Source organism: Pseudopodoces humilis, chromosome 5, assembly GCF_049639895.1.
Source record: "Pseudopodoces humilis isolate 2021_Gansu_Grassland_sample_001 chromosome 5, ASM4963989v1, whole genome shotgun sequence".
Taxonomy (NCBI): Eukaryota; Metazoa; Chordata; class Aves; order Passeriformes; family Paridae; genus Pseudopodoces; species Pseudopodoces humilis.
In genome coordinates this window covers 56,653,761-56,671,143 of record NC_142204.1, presented here as the reverse complement: position 1 = coordinate 56,671,143, position 17,383 = coordinate 56,653,761, and the positions used below count along the sequence as shown (strand labels likewise).

The 17,383-nt window shown below is 35.5% G+C and overlaps 1 protein-coding gene across 4 annotated transcripts in view; it reads left to right on the top strand.

The window, feature by feature from the left end:
- Window positions 1-17,383, top strand: part of TAFA5 (TAFA chemokine like family member 5) — a 450,274-nt gene that overhangs the window by 216,358 nt on the left and 216,533 nt on the right. For all 4 annotated transcript variants that reach the window (XR_015772528.1, XM_088055523.1, XM_088055524.1 and 1 more), the window contains exon 2: window positions 9,322-9,471. Coding sequence is in view for 3 of the 4 variants with exons in the window: in XM_088055523.1 (XP_087911649.1) it covers window positions 9,322-9,471 (150 nt within the window). In the remaining variant the exon portion in view is untranslated. The remainder of the gene's footprint in view (window positions 1-9,321; window positions 9,472-17,383) is intronic.

Sequence of the window (17,383 nt, the reverse complement as noted above, 5' to 3'; positions counted from 1 at the left end):
TTGCAGCCACTAAGTCCAGCAGAAAATTAATTTATACAGTTAAAATATTTTCAGGTTTTCAGCAAACTGAAATTAATTCTACATCTAGTGTGAACATACAGGAAGTACATTCTTTAAGGAGAAGCCCCTTTATATGTGGTAGAGTTGAAATAATGGAGTTGTGAGTGTGCAATGGTTGAACAATTAGTTGTGCAAATGGAAGGCATTGTTCCTGGTTAGTGGGACACAGGAGGACATATTGTGTATGTTTCTAATCTTGGGCCCTTTACTGATTGGCAAAGGTGGGTGGGATGACAGTCGTCCTCATTCACTGCTCTCTCTTTGGGTAGCCTTGGATACATGAACAACTTAAAAACTCTTTTTCTGACACCCTCCTCTGAGTTGTGCAAAAGAGAATCTTATCCCATAAATGGTTATCTTCTTGGAGGACTAGAAATAAGGATATAAAAATCATGGATTTTATCCATGAAAACTTTTCATTTCAGCATGCACCTGTTTCATAAGTCATTTTGAGCAAAACAGATAAAAATGGAAAATGCAGCAGTGAAGCTGTCCCAGATAGAAAATCACTCCTCCAAGTCTGCAGAACATCTGAGAATAATAGCCAGCATACTCCTGCTTCTCTGTCACACTTGCGTAAAACCCCGTTCCCAGACAAACCTTTAAAATTAATGCCATCACTCAAATTAATCAGTTAAGGAGTCTGTCAAATTCACTTCTTCTGGTTGGTGCTGAAGTTGGTATTAGTCTAACAGAAAGGATATATTTCTTTTGCATACTATGTCTGTCTTTTTAAGTCTCCCCTTGGTGCTGTACCTGTGCAGGTGCGGCTGGTGTGCTGACTGTAGCCATGTGCTCAGCGTAGCACCCGAGCGAGGGCCTTCCCTGCACCCTGCTGTAAACATGGGGGAACTGCTTTGTGGCATCAGGGATGAAAGTGAGAGCAAAGCAAGAAGAAACAGCAGACACAGCAGGTACTAGCTGTTCTCTTCTGGTCCTGATGATGTGCTTGATTTGAGCACTCATGCTAGCATCCAGATTAGTTGAACACATGCACCATAAACTCCCTTCATGATCGCTGCAGATGCACTGTAAGAGATGCAAATTCTACTTGTTGGAGCTTTGGGCTTGTGGTTCCTTTGTATGCTCAAGATTCTCAGCATGAGACTGATTTGGATTCATCCATAATACTTCTAATTAATGTCATGTATTTTTCAGTGGGACTATTTCTTCTTAGGTACAGTAAGACTTTCAAAATTGTTGAAGATTGTTTCCTTCTTTGATATGGATACTGTTCTACTTCAGAGCTTCCTTTCTTTTTTTTTTTTTCTTTTTTTTTTTTCTTTTTTTTTCCCAATGTTTACTTTTATATTTCCCTGTGGTTATGTGTGAGCTGTTGTACCTATATGTTTGTAGCAAGTGCAGCATAACCAGGTCTTGAGAGACTTAATTTTAAACTGAGAATGTTTATGGACTTTTCCTGTAAACAAAAAAGATGACAAAAAAAATTGCCTGAGCTACTAGAACATTTTGTCTGCTATCTCGTGACTTCAGGGTAAGCCTGCCATCTAGATTACAAAAAAAAAACCAAAACAACTGCATTACAGTGTCATTACTAGAAATAAAATGTTTTAGTTTTTTTTTTGTCATAGTCTTTTGCGAAAAGGGAAGAGTAGTATTACGGGCAGTAATGAAAATGAACAGCCTTATTTTAAAGAAATCCTCTAGACCTAGCAACAGGACAGTAGGTTATTTAGTGTGATCATATTTGTCCTAGAAAAATGACAAAATTTTCATAATTTGAATTTTTTATTCATACATAGGTGTGAGTTGGCATATGGCATGTTAACAATGCTGGATACTGTTAGGTAGTAGTTGTCTTCAACTCCTACTTTGGCCTTCAGGTTTTGAAACCTGCTACAGGCACGGAATAATGACACAGTTCTTTTTGTGTAGTATATAATTTAGTTCCTGGTAGATGGTAATTAGACTTTGTGGTTATTGTTTCTGCAGGTTAAGGGCTGAGATTCAATACAACAAAATGCCAGTAAGTTAGTTCTTTCCTGCATGGACCCTTACTGGACCAAATTTTACCCAAAACCTGCTGTTGAACCCAGAATCTTGGAGTGCATATCTTGATACAAGTAGGATGGCTACTTGTGTGATGACTTTTTAAAGGCTGTTCATTTTAAGCAGTTTTCAAGTCCTTCTAGAATAACAATCAGGTAATCCTAGGATAATGGTTTGATAGTACAAAGGAAAGCCTGAGAAGATAAAAACACGGTTTACCTGAGCAGCTACTTTATATCTACTTCTGATATATGACTTTATCTGCATGTTCTTTCAAACTGATTTCATGCTCCCTGCAGTGACATATTTTGCTAACACAACAGACTTGTTCCTTCCCGACATAAAGCTTCTGGCTCCAACAAATGTCAGTAGCTTTTTAGACAAACCTGTGCTTTTTATTCCTGTCTTTCTCAAGAGGAATATCAGCATCCCTGCAATAACAGTTTTTCCCCTACGGCTATTCCGTTTGTTTTATAAACAGACTAGGTTTATTTTACATGTAGAGGCTGGTAAAGGCATAGAAGAAATTTTTTGTCTTACTTTTTTTTTGTATTTTCTTTTTAATTTTAATTTTCTTTTTCCTTTTTTGTTTTCTTTTTCTTCCTTCTTTTTATAACATCTTTTAATATTTTTAGGAAAGTAATAGAATAACAGCCACTTCCTGATTTATGCAAATAAGCAAAGTTTTGTTCCATCCTGAATTCCTGCAGTTATTTCCTTTCTGTAACCAATTGAGGCCTCCAGAAGCAATTCACTAACCCTTTGGAGCTGCAGGTCCTCCTTGGAGCAGCTCTGTGGAGCTGAGATCTGCAGTTCACACTGTCTTACACAGAGGGAGAAATTACTTAAAGAAAAAAGACTCAAACACCTTGTCATTTCTACATACATAGTATGAATTATGTTTTCAAGTAACAAAGGAGGAGAAATTAGAACTACGTTCTAACTAGGCAAATCACTTGTTTCCACATTAAATCATACATCCTTGACTTTTTGAGCTTTTTCTGGTCTGGAATTCCCTTATTGTGTACCAAATCTGACTGATAAATCCATTTGGAATCTGAAATCTTGCAGTCTGTTTTTACTGCAGTTTGGTTTTACATGTATTTTTCTTTCTCTTGTGTTTTTAATAGTCAGATATAGGGGGAATTATTCCTAATTATACAACAAAACATTAAGCAATTACATGTAATAGTAGTATCAGGTGCAATACGTTAGGGCATTACTCTTATCTAGGAAAAAATTAAATTTCAAAATGGGCCCTGAATGTATCTTGAATCTCCACAGACTTGATTTTCTTTCCTGTGCAACTACTTAGAAGACTAGGATCTATCTTAATTAAAATTTACTGCTTATTTCAGAATGGAAGAGCTGAAAACTATTTTCCTGTCCTCCTAATGTCTGTGCTGTTTATGTGCTTGAGATGGCTAAGTGGTAGTTTGAAAATTGCAGAAAGATTAGTAATTACTAGGGGGACATAATATACTGTTTCATTGCAGTGGAACTCTGAAAATATTTAAACTAAGTATTTAAAGGAGAAGGCATTAATCATATTTTTCTCATTATTCATAAATTTTACCAAATTAAGCTCTATAGTGATTTTTTCTTTATCAAATGGGCACTCAAGCCACATCTTTTAAGATATTTATTCTTTAATACCACTAAAATTCAACATCACTTGTTTTAAGACTGAGAAGCTACAAAGGTTACATTATAATGTTGACTCTCATCAAATATAGCTGTAAACCTATAATGAAATAAATGTAAGGAAACTTCTGAAAAAATTGTACTGCTTTTTACTCCACTGGGCACCTGTGGGTTACACCAATAGATTAGGATTATCCAAATTTGTTAGTTTTTGTTTCAGTAACATCGGTCCTGTCTTCTACTGACAACATAATCATGCCCTCAAGAAAAACTGGTAAAGACTATTCTAAAGAGTTTGTCTAACTCTACTAGCATGAAGAATTGTTTTGTGTAGTCTTGTTGCTTAAACAGACACAACATTTGTTTCAATAAAACGATCTAAGGTCCAAAATGATATATGAAATATCTTGGGAACAAATGCTTTTCATGTCACTGACTTTGAAAGGAGGAAAGGGAAATAGTGTATTTCCTTGAAAATATTCTACTGAAAAGCTGGAATGCCTTTGTATCACCTAAGTTAACAATTGAAACAATGTTCTTATTTGACAGTTATTCTCAAATTGTGCTGATTAATTTGAAAAACTTTTTCTCAAACTGGCTGAGCCAATTCTGCCCTGTTACTTTATTTTTTTTTTTCAGAAGCTTGCTTTCTTATTTAATTTCTTTCTTATTTAATGCTAATTGGATTTCCAAAAATTTTACTCTTGCAGCTTAAACATGAGTATGGTTCTCTGAGGCAAACCAATTCATTGCCATAATCTCCCTCTTTATGAACTAGATTTTAAAAAGAAAAGGTAATTGAACTGTCTGGATTTGGATCATATTCAGTGTAAGAGATCTTCTTTCAAGACATTGTCCTTGAAGAAGGATATATGACAAAAAATTGAGTTCTGCTTAAACGTATTCTTTTTATATTTTAAATTGAATAATTTTTAAATATTTGTTTCTCAGGCTGATGTCAAGCTGTAGATAATGAGTGACACTTAGTACTTCAGTTCCCCCTTGTTTCAGTAGGAATTGTTGATCCTCAGCTCTGCTCAGGAATTGACATGGCTCTGTTTCCAGAAAGACTTCAATATTGTAATATAAAACTACTGAATGTATTCCTATGATCTGATTTTGAAACAACTCCTGCATTGTATTCACTGACAAAAGCATATCTGAATCTAGCCAAGAATTTTAATACCATCTAACTTAATGCATTTTGAACTAAAAGAGCTTGTGTTGCTAGGCATCAAATTGGTGATGCATGGAAAAATTGTTCACTGAAACTATAATATAAGCCTGCATGTACAAATCACAAGTAGGTTTTCTGGACGAGCATGAAATCTAAACCTCTGGAAAAATCTTTATGTTTAGATCAAGACTTACTTTCATTGTACCCACAGATTCCATTAGTTCATAATTAGATTTTATTTCTTTAAATGAATTTTAGGTAAAGCCTTCAGCTTTACAATAAACATAAATTTTTTTCTAAAAAAAAGTTTGCTGTAGTTACTGTGGATTATTTAGATTTTTATTTCCTAATGGAGACTAAAAATATTTTTAGCCATGTAAAATTAAAATATTATTCCAAGTACCCTCCATGTAATACAAATATATCTACTGTTTAAGGCTTTTACCTGTTGCTGAAAATATAAATCTTTCAAAATATTTGTTCTTTCAACAATGACATATAGTTGACAGAAGAGTCTTAGTAATAAGCATGAAAAATGCCATTTGCTTTTAAGCTTTTCAATAACAATTTTTTTTCAAGAATGAAACAATAATGATATTTTAAAAATGGGCTCTTTTTACCTTAAGATATTTCCTGCACATTTGCTAAGTATGTGTACCTATACTCATGATTCCTGCACACTCCATGAAAGTCTCACAAAGAGCAGTTTGAGGACTGATCACAAATGGACTTCATTTAGAAAAAATGCCAAAGTGCTGTATACAGCAGTTACTGAAAAGAATTTCAAGATACAAGCCAAAAGCGCAGTCCTGTTTTATTCAAAGTTTTAACACTTGTGCATTTTTTTTAATTTTTGTTTACTTTGGCTTGCATTTTTAATTCAGAATCCTGTGGTTTTCCCTTTTTCTGAAATAATTCCGTATAGAAGCATTTGTGTTTGTGGTGGGAGAGAGTTGGGAGAGATCAGCTGGCATTTTAAGAATGCAGTGCTACACTATAAAAGAGCATTAAAGAACTGAAACTTTTCTCTGTTTAGTAATCAGACGGTGACAAAACAAAATCAAATAAATTGCCAGTGAGATCTTAATTATTGGATGAAAATAATAAAACAAATATTAAAATTGTTTTCATATATATATAGTAACAGTGGCAAAAACAAAGAAATATCTGCTAATTAATTTGGAAAACTTCAGTTTTATGGTACTTCTGAAATAATCTTCATTCTGGTTTATAAAAGAGTAAAACACAAAATTTTCTTGGAAAAAATATTTTAGACAAAAGGAAAATTACTCTGTTCCTTAATGATGTTTGTCTTTTTTCCACCAAGATTATTTGTTTAGGTTGGAGGGTGGTGAATTGCTTTGTGTGCTGCAAATATGTAAAGAAAATATAATGAAAGTGTGAAGCCTTTATGAATTTTCATGGACTGTGGCTTTTAATCTCTGAACTGGAAAAGCTTTAGTGAAACTCCACCCATTGCTGCCTTGAGATTTCTTCTCTGGCTTTAGGAGTGAAGTGGAGCATGTTCAGAGGCTCACCAATGAACAGCCTTTTTTCATTAACATCTCTGAAAAAGGTCACTTTAAAGGTATCCTAATTTTTGCCATTCAGTACTTGCAAAAAGCATATTCATTTAGTTCCATTACTTTGTACCTTATGTTTCTAGATTAAATTGTTAAAAAGCCAAAGTAGCTCACGTCATCTAAGTGAGGTACCCCTGTAGTCTTACCCTCTACATAATGAAAGACAGAGAGATGGCATGTTTTACACCAGGATGACTCTCTCTCTGGAGATGGCCTTCCATAACCTTAACTAATACCTTTCATGCTTTACAGCCATCTAGAGCCGAGCAACAGTGGATGTACTCTCTGCTGCAGTGCTCAATATGCTTGCAATCTTTGCAGCCTGTGACACAATCAGGAGAAAATATTTATGTCATATATGTTAGAGCTCCTGTAACTCTACAGTAACTTACAATTTTCTTCTGCTATAGAAAAAAGAAAAGCATCAGATAAAATATCTGTGTATAGCAATTACTTTTGTGTAGGTATCCTAGTTTTCAAAATTCATAAAAAAAATAAGTTCACTATGCCTGGAAGAAATTATCATTTCTGAAAACCAAAGCAGAACTAAAATTGTACAGGTCCAAAAGCAGAAAATACCATTAAGCGTTCTTATTGATGCTCATTGCTTGCAGTCCCTGGGAAGCTCATTGCCTTCACAAATTATCTTGACATAGAACTTCATTGTTTTTATTCTCTGACTATAGCCATTATTTGCCTTCACTGTGCTGTAAATCTGGTTCTTTCCTCTGAAATGGGAGTTCATGCAGTTATTCCCCTAGATTGTATGATTTATCTTAGCTTTTAATGAAAGAAATAATAGTATAAAGACTCATGGATAGTGGAGAGTATGGAAACCCATACACTTATATGTGTCATACTTAACCCTTCCACTTTTTTGTGGCCTGAGGCAACAGCATCTAAATATGCCTCTGATTATCTTTTTTTTTCACATGACCTAGCAAGACAGCTATATTCCTCAGAAGCAATACATCTCCTTCAACCCAGCATGAAATATATTAGTGCCAGGGCAAAAAAAATAATTTTTTGTTGTTGTTTTGTTTTTGTTTGTTTTTTTTTTAGTTCAACATATTTGAGTGTAGCAGGACCTCCCTTGTCTTTTTCTAGAAAATTATGTGCCACTATCTTTCTTGCTAAACCTTTGCATTCTAATCCAGTATTTTTAAATGAACAAAGAAAGAAGCAGAATATAATAAAGTCCTCTTATCAAGAAGTTTATCCTAAGATGTTTTTATTAACAGACTGGGTGGAAAAGAGTAGAAACACAGGACTGACCAAAGCCCGTAAGTCTAGTTGCCAGGAGTCATTAAACACAGTGGCGATAATGTTCACTGTTGTGAAAATAATATGTGTTTCTAAGTGCCTGATGTATGTTACTTAGATGTCATATATTTGCATGCATTTGTAGTACCTGATTCCATACCCATCCTTGATATCTTAATTTTTGCCATTTTTTAATTTACTGCAGTATAAGAGTCACAGAAACATAAAATTTAGGTGCCTTAGCAGTGAACAAGGCACAGTGCTGGTGACAGTCTACAATATTTTGCTCTTCTGCAAAAGCATCTTAACTGCTTCTGAGAAGAATAGACTGGGTAAACTTGTATTCCGAATTAAAAAAAGAAAAAGGTTAATAGAAAATCAGCATTTTATTTTTTGACTTAAAGGACATTCATAAATATTTCATATTGATTTAGTTTTACTTTTTTTAGTTTTGATGTTATTATAGAATTTTTGGGTTTTTTTCTCATTTTATTTCAACAGCATAAAAACGATTTACCATGAATATTATTTAAACTGCGTTTTTTTAAAAAACTGAATTTAATTTTTCTTTTTTTTTTTTATAAATAAAAACTAAAAGGTAGAAAGCTTGTGATTTGCAGATAGTGTTGCAGACATTTACGACTGCACTATAAGCCCCAGAAAATATATCTAATGCAAAATAGTAGTTGGAATTTTTTTTCAGTCTTTCTACATATTGAAATTCAATAATGTATCTTTCCTGACTGTCAAAGGTACTATTTTGGTGTACTACTAGCCTACTATTGGTTGTACCAGAGGAAGTGCATTGCTCTGAAAGTATAACATTAACTTTAAACTAATGTTCTTCATAAATAATTTTTTTTAACTTTTGGGTATACTTCTCATATCATAGTCCAAATTCAGAATTAGGTGGTGTGGGTTTCTTTAGTATCTAGGAAAAGCTACCTATATTGGAAAAGTCAATAAAAAGTTAGTAATTACTGAGCTAAGGGTGTGGTGTCATTTAAGCCATTTGACAGTTATCTAGTAAATTTAGTAAAAAAAATAAAAGCTACATCAAGTATGAGTCAGGAAGAGAATTAATTACCTTTCAGTTTAGATGGTGCAAGAGCCAAAGGACTGACAGTTTGGCAAACATGGGAATGCTTTGAAAGTCTTTCTCCTTCAAAAGCAACACACAAAACAGTTAAGCCTTCATTGTATTCATGGAAATTTGGGGAATTTTCTATTTGCCGTATACTTTATAACCGCATTTCTGAAAGTGTGTAAAGAGCATACCATTTACATTTCATTGCCAAAAGATTGTCCCTTTACTTAGCCAACATAAGTAAAAGTAACCTGTGTAACCTCAACTCTGGCTTTTATGAAACAATAATCATTTTCTGATAGAACCAGTTTGCAGGTTTTTCATATGTCCACCACAAAGAAAAATTGTATGTCATCTTAGTTTTATTATATCCATCAGCTGGCTGCCCATTTGTTGTGGAGTGTCTGCTGTGACTTGGGGCCGTGGCTCTATTCGGCTGTAATAGATTGCCTGTGGTGCATTCAGTGACTGGGACCTGTTGCTGGTTTGTTTTCCAGGTCAGCTGGCTGCAGGTACATGTGAGATTGTTACTTTGGACAGAGATAGCAGTCAGCCCCGAAGGACTATAGCCCGACAAACAGCTCGCTGTGCATGTAAAAAAGGACAGATTGCCGGCACAACAAGAGCAAGGCCAGCGTGTGTTGATGGTAAGAAGCAAAAATCTATTCAATTGGTTTCTGCCAATACAAGAGTGCTGTCTCCTAAAAAAACAAAACAATACATGCTATAGAAGAAATTTTCATGTTGTCCCAACTAACAATGGCAATAACATTGAAATTCACCCAAAGGGTAATACTAATAATATAGATATTTCAATTACATTTTTTTCCATTGGGAAATTTCACTTTTGTTTTAACTTGATATGCAGTTGAATGTTAAAGGCATGGTACTATTTTATTCTGCATGTGATTACAGAATCAGCAGTGAAATGGCATTCTTTTTTCCCCTACTTTTTATTCCTTAAAACGTTAAAAAAATGCAGCAAGCAATCCTCAAAGGTCTTATGCCACTGGGAGGCTAATGTGACTGCTCCTGTGTGATATTTAATGCTGCTGAAGAAAGCACAGATGCTATAATTGGAATACAGTATCTGAATGTACATCACATGTCCAGTATTTCATCTCTCTTTAAAATGATATTCTGTATGATTCACTGCAGATGCACTGATAGCATGTAGCTGGAAAACTGCTCGCATACAGGGAGGTATGGAAATGTTTCACTTTGAAATAATTTTTTGAGACAAATTAAATTCTCTGTTACATTAACAGTGGGAGAGTCTTCAAGAGTGGTCTGCCCTGAAAGTTTTTCAGTAAACATTAATATTAAAAATGAAATTTGAGACATGTTGAAAATAATGATATTAAATTTTAAGTTTTGATCTAGTCTCAATTAACAAAAGAAAAAAAAATATATATAAACATGCTTATGTATAGAACTATAAGCAATTCATGTATTGGCTTTGAATACTGGCTGGTTTGAGTCTTCAGATAAAAATATTGCAGAGAACACCCTACTGTTGCCTCAGAATTTGGTCGTTATCAGTGGTTATCAAGGAAGACAGCTCAAAAGGAGATTTCAGAGCCAACCCACAAAGCTAAATATAGAACGTCATGCACATTCTATTTTTGCATTTTTCTTTCACTGTTTTTAGTACTCTGTAAGATACTTTCTTAGCTGTCTCTTTCATATTACAATACTATATCCAGTAGTTCTCCTTTCATGTTTTATTGTAACATCATAAGATGTAATTGCTTAAGAAAGGAATTATTTTATTATATTTATAGTTGCAACTTTAGGAAAAGCGCTTACTACCAATTAAAATATTCAATATATGTTTTCTTTTTTAAAACAACAAAGTTCTAAGCAAGAAGAAAAGAGTTTTCCACCAGCTGATGGGAACAAAACCTAATTTTTCCTCAGTTAGTTTTGGCCTATGGTTAGATTGATTGGCTGTAACTTGGGTATCCAAAGGTAGCTGCTAATGACTCCAGTTTTTCATTATACCCAATAAAGACCAAAAGGCACCCTTTCAGAGTAATCTATCTCATTTTTACTGCCTAAGATAAGTCAGATATATCACTCTTTGTTGCACACTGTCTGCCTTGCCTTGATACACCTGTGAGTGTCTTAAGATGAAGCTGAGCTGGAATACACATGTCACTAAGAAGACATGCCTGCACCTCATCCTTCAATTATTACATTAGGTTGTTTTCAAAATATGGAAGCTTTGAGTTAATTAGATATTTGAAAATATTTTTTCTTTCTTTACTTATTTCTTGGGGGAAACTCACAATGAAAGTCTGTTTCAAATTCTGCTTGTGCTTTCAATGTGCTTGATCATCATTTCATGAAAAAATAACTGGATGACAGGATTCACGGTTAGAGATCATGTAGTCAGAAAAGGTTCTTTATGTAATAATTTGTTGGAAAAAGAATTGGGAAGTTCATCAGTTGAAAAATAAAGCTTCCCTTTAACATTTATGTCTAAATACCATAATTATTTTTTTAAGGCTGACAAGGAGTCACATGGAAAAGATGAGGAATAATGGGTACAAGTTTCTCCTGGGGATATTCCAATTAGACATAAAATTATAATTTTTCAAAATGAGAAAACTCAGCCTTTGAAACACCCCAGGGAACTGGTGGATTCCCCAGTATTGTACACTTAAGATGCAGTTGAACAGGGTGATGGGCCATTTTGTCTAGACTGGTGTTTTTGCCTAAAAAGTTGGACAAGATGATCCTTGTGGTTCCCTTCCTAGTCTTTGATTCTGTGACATATTAAGATATAATAACATGGTTCTTCATTATTTTGTGAAATGTTTATAATTAGGATGTTAAGCCCTTTGCTAAGAATAACTACGTGTTATGTAGGACATGCTACTTTATTTTCCTGAGCACTGCTGGGGATGTTTTATAATCAGAGCTCAAAAAGATTAGTAATACCTAGAACTGTATATCAAGTGTCCAGACTAGGCAAAATTCAAATCTTTGATCTGTAGGTTTTTGTCATGAATGAAGTTAAAAAATTTAGTTTTACATACCATCAACACAATTATATAGGAAGGAATAAACAAGCACTTTATCTTGTCTCTAAACTGCTTGCAAGTAAAACTGGCAGATAATTTGGCCACAAACTGACAAGCATCCATCTGTGAATTTACCAGGTTCATAGTTTAAAGAATGAACATTGAATCCTTCCATATTTTTATACACATTTCTAGAATACATTTTTTCAAACACAACTACTTAATGCTTTATTCTGAACATGATATGAATGCTACATAAAATTATGTAGGAGAAAGCTGAATTTGTCTCCAATATTAAGTCAAACACTGCTGATTTAGGAATGTAACAAGCAAACATAATTGCTGGGTTGTTTTTTTGGTTTTTTTTGCAATAAAGAATCTCATTTTTCAAAAAAACAAATAAATCCTTCTCAGCTTTCTTAAATAGGATGTAGAATGTACTTTTGCAAATTTTTCTTCATTTGTATTACTGTTCATGTTAAGTATATAACTGCTATTTGACATTTCATTTTTGCTATCAAAAAGGAAAAAACCCTCAAAAATTTGCTTCTTTTAATTTTATTCTTTATATAGTCTTGATTTCAAAGAGATTATTTCTAATATGAAGGTAGACCTTAGACCTTAAATGCAAAGCCATACGTGAAGGAAGCAGGCATAGTAAGTGTGACCTGCTAACCCGATAGTGACAAAATATTAGCGAACAGCTTTGTTGCATCTTCTGGCAAGAGAGTGGTTTAAGGATTCATTATTAAAGCTGGTAATTTTTACAACCTTAAAATACATTGTATTGTAGCTGGCTATCATTTGTACAATGTTCAATGGAAGGAAGTACCTGGGAATATATTTGATTGTGTAGTATATTTCCTGGAGCTTCGAAATGCAAGTGTCAATTCTTGCAGCAAAAGGAGTAGGTAATTTAAGGGCTCTTAAACCCTACAAACATTGGGTGAGATTGAACTTGTCAACATAGCTCTTAGAGTAAGTCCTGAGTTGATTATCAAAATCCACTCTTCTTTCCACTGCTGCATCACCGAAGGTCTTTTCCTAATAAAGGAAACACAGTGAATGTCAAATAGATAAAACTGAAATTCTTAGAAATGGAAATACAATGTTTAGAATTTGGTCTGAGCAGTACATGAAGAACAGAGAATTTCTTGAAATATTTCCGTATGATGGAGAGGGATGATTTAATTTGTATTTTTTTCTAGCAGTCTTAACTATAGCAGATTGCTAATGTATTCTGAAAAAAAACCATCGATATTCACCCTGATTTAAAGCTTGATTTAGTGTTGATTGCTTCATTTCTACACCCACAGAGCCATAATGTATATTTGGTATGTTTGGTTATGATGTAATTTTTATTCATGAATGTAGGGTTTGTGATATTATGACAGCAGTTTGCCTGCACTTTTCATTATATTATTTTTATTTGCAACTGGTGTTCCCTAGTCCCATTTTTGAGATCAAATTCTATAGCAATGACCTCAGTTGCATTAGTTTGTTTGATAAGATATTTTATTTCAACATAGCATCTGGTTTATCACCAGTGTAATTTCCCTGTGTGTCGGTTAAGCTTCATCAGTTTTTAAGCTGGAACCAGTGAGAGATTGGAAGATAGCAATTATTCTTTGGTTTTGTACAGTACCTTTGCTAATTTAAATTTGTTTTAAAGCAAGTGATGATTAAAAGTCTTTAATAAAAGTTTGCATACAGATGCACCCATGATTTGTGTTCTTTCACAAGAATTGTATAAATCTGAAAATAAGATTTGTTATGGCAAAGCTTTTCTTACAGTGCAAAGATAGTTTCCTGAGAAGTGTGCAAAGAACTTTTAAATGTTCAATAATTCTAATACTTATGTCTAATACATATTTATAGGTAAAAATAAACTGCAATTTTGTTCAGAAAATAGAAACAGTTGATGAGAGGAAAAGTGGTATGAGAGAATTTGTTTATTTGCCTGAGAAAATTAGGATGGCAATCATTAATTTGCTTACCTAAATTCTGTGATTAGAAGATTCTTATGCTCTGGTTACTTTTATGTCCAGTAAGTGCTATGAGAAATGCCAAGAGATCAATCCCAATATCCAAAAATCTTAAATTTGGGCAGCTGTAGCTCAGGTAACTGAATTCAAAGTGTTCAGACTACTTTTGTTACAAATCAAAGTGTGGATTGATTGGTTTTTGTTTTGTTGGTTTTTACTTTTTACAGTTTTAGTAATATTGAATTGCTTTTGCAAGCACTGTAGTGATATTGGTTTCTATAGGATGTTAGTGTATATAAGTTATTCATACATTATGATTAACATGCTTTTCAGTTGGCATTGATTGATTTTTTTTTTAACACAGACTCTCAAGGTCTACAAGGAAACCACATTAGTTTCAATCAATAATTCCCTGCTCTTATTATCTCTGTGACTCTATAGGGAAGTGTAGGGGTCAGAACTGATCATTAATAGAATCCTAGGTCATGCACTTCAAACAAAACTGCTTAATAATGAGAGAGCTTCATCATTCTAAAGAGTCTTAGACATATTGTAGGAAGCAAAAAAAAGAAGGATAAATATAAAGAGTAAACTAAACTAAACTAAACTAAAAGGATAACTATAATTACTTTAATTTTTTTTTCTTATTTTACATCTATAATATTTAATGTTTGTTATTATAATATTTATGTTATTTTGTCATAATTTTATTGAAGATATTTCAAACCTTCCTTGACTGTAATTACAATACATTTTACTTTGTTGCATAAGTAAAACCAAAAGGAAAACTAGTATGCGTACCAAACTTGTTTTTCCACATGGCTTGAAGAAATAATAACTCTTTTCTTCCTTTTCTCATCCTAGCTCCCACATATACAGTCACAAATGCATCTGTACTTATAGATGCACCAGTGCATGTACAAGGCTTTCTTTTCTTTCAGCTACCTCCAGACAATTCCATCAGAACTGTAGATTTTCCTAGTTACTGATATGGAAGTAAAATTGTTTCTCTTACTCATGAGCTTCCCTTTCCTATGCATGGTACAGACACAGTTTGACAATTTCCAACTTGCAGGTCACTTTTCATTTGGAAATGCACAAGTTTCAATCCAGTTTGCTTTCAGCCCCAAACTAAGGACAATATGTGACATTCCAAAAGAAGTTGAGTGAAATTTCTTGTCTCAATAATATCACAAACTTAGTAAAATCATGTAAACATATTCACATTGAATACCTTTGTTCTCTTTGAACATGAATGCCAAGTGTCAGAGATTGAAGTGTTTCTGGGGAAGAAATGCCACTGTTCAACCCTAAGACAGAAACTGAGCAGTATTAAATGGAACATATCAGTAGCTGCACCATCAGTGGCAACAAAGATGTGTCTATAAAAAATACAGGGAGGTAAGTTAGGTTTCTTCTCTTGACTGAGAATCCATAAATGGAATAACCAAACACATGGCAAAAAAAGAAAGCAACCACAGAAAAATAAACCCAAAACCCTGCTTAGGAAGGTAGCAAACGGATTGATAACTACCCTAAAGGAATATTTTAATGAAGAAGGGTAGGTAAGGGTTTCTCTATGTTCTGAAATATTTGGTACCTAAACTCAAAAAACTGAGGCCCCATCTTGAGTACTCTGGCAATTTTGGGTGCCTCGGTATAAGATGGACATCAGACTGTTACAGTGTGTCCAGAGGAGAGTGACCAAGATAATGAAATGGCTTGAGGGCAAGACTTAACAAGAGGCAACTTTGTTCAGCTTGGAGAAGTCTGTGGAAGTCTGTGAGAACTCATCTCAGTCTACAACTTCATCAAGATGGGCAGCAGAGGGGGAGATCCCCTCTCTTTGGTGACTAGTGCTAGGACCCAAGGAAACTGAATGAAAAAATATCAAGAGAAGGCCAGATTGTACATTTGGAACAGGTTCTTCACTGAGAGCATGGTCAGGCAATGAAACAGTTTTCTCTGGGAAATGGTCACAGCACCAAACTGATCAGAGTTCAAGGAGCGTTTGGACAACACTCTTGGTCACAGAATCACAGAATGAATAGGTTGGAAATGACCTTCAAGATCATCGAGTCCAACCCAGCCCTAACACCTCAACTAAACAATGACACCAAGTGCCACATCCAGTCTTTTTTAAAACACATCCAGGGAAGGTGACTACACCCCCTCCCCAGGCAGACCATTCCAATCCTTTATCAACCTTTCTGTAAAAAAACTTTTTCCTAATATCCAACCTATATTTCCTTTGGTGCAGCTTGAGACTGTGTCCTCTCATTCTGTCAGTTGCTGCCTGGAGAAAGAGACCACGCCCTACCCGACTACAACCACCTTTCAGGAGGTTGTGGAAAATGATAAGGTCACTCCTGAGTCTCTTTTTCTCCAGGCTAAACCACCACAACTCCCTCAGCCGTTCCTCACAGGGTTTGTGTTCCCTCATCAGCCTCGTTGCCTCCTCTGGACGTGCTCCAGCATCTCAACGTCCTTCCCAAACTGAGGGCCCAGAACTGGACACAGCACTCGAGGTGTGGCCTCACCAGTGCCGAGTACAGGGGAAGAATGACCTTCCTGCTCCTGCTGGCCACACTACTCCTGATCCAGGCCAAGAAGCCATTGGCCTTCTTGGCCACCAGGACACACTGTTGGCTCATGTTCAGCTGCTGTCACCAGCACCCCCAGGTCCCTTTCTGCCTGGGCAATGTCCAGCCACACCGTCGCCAAGCTGTAGTGTTGCAGGGGGTTATTGTGGCCAAAATGCAGGACTCAGCACTTGGACTTATTAAGCTTCATCCCACTGGACTTTGCCCATCCATCCAACCATTCCAGGTCTCTCTGCAGAGCCCTGCTCCCTTCCAACAGATCAACACATGCTTCCAGCTTAGTGTCGTCTGCAAATTTACCAGTGAAATACCCTCATCCATGTGGTCAGTACAAACATTGAACAGGACTGGTCCCAGCACAGACCCCTGAGGGACACCACTGGTCACTGGCCCCCAGCTGGATGCAGCACCGTTCACCACCACTCTCTGGGCCCGGCCATCCAGATAGTTCCTAACCCAGCAAAGAGTGCTCCTGTCCAAGTCATGGGCTGCCAGCTTTTCCAGGAGTGTGCTGTGGGAGACAGTGTCAAAGGCCTTGCTGAAGTCCAAACAGACAACATCCACAGCATTTCCTTCATCCACCAGATGGGTCACCTGGCCACAGAAGGAGACCAGGTTGGTCAAACATGACCTACCCCTCCTAAACCTATGCTGGCTGGGTCTGATACCCTGGCCATCCTGTAAGTGCTGCATGATGACACTCAGTATAAACTGCTCTATTACCTTACCAGGTACTGAGGTCAGGCTGACTGGCCTGTAATTACCAGGATTCTCCTTCCCACACTTTTTGTGAATGGGTGTCACATTGGCCAGCTTCCAGTCATCTGGAGCCTCACCAGTGAACCAGGACTGCTGGTAAATGGAGAGCAGATTTGCATGCTCCTCTTTTCAATTCCTTCACTGCCAGCCTGGATTATCAGCAGTGGGTAATAATCAGAGGGC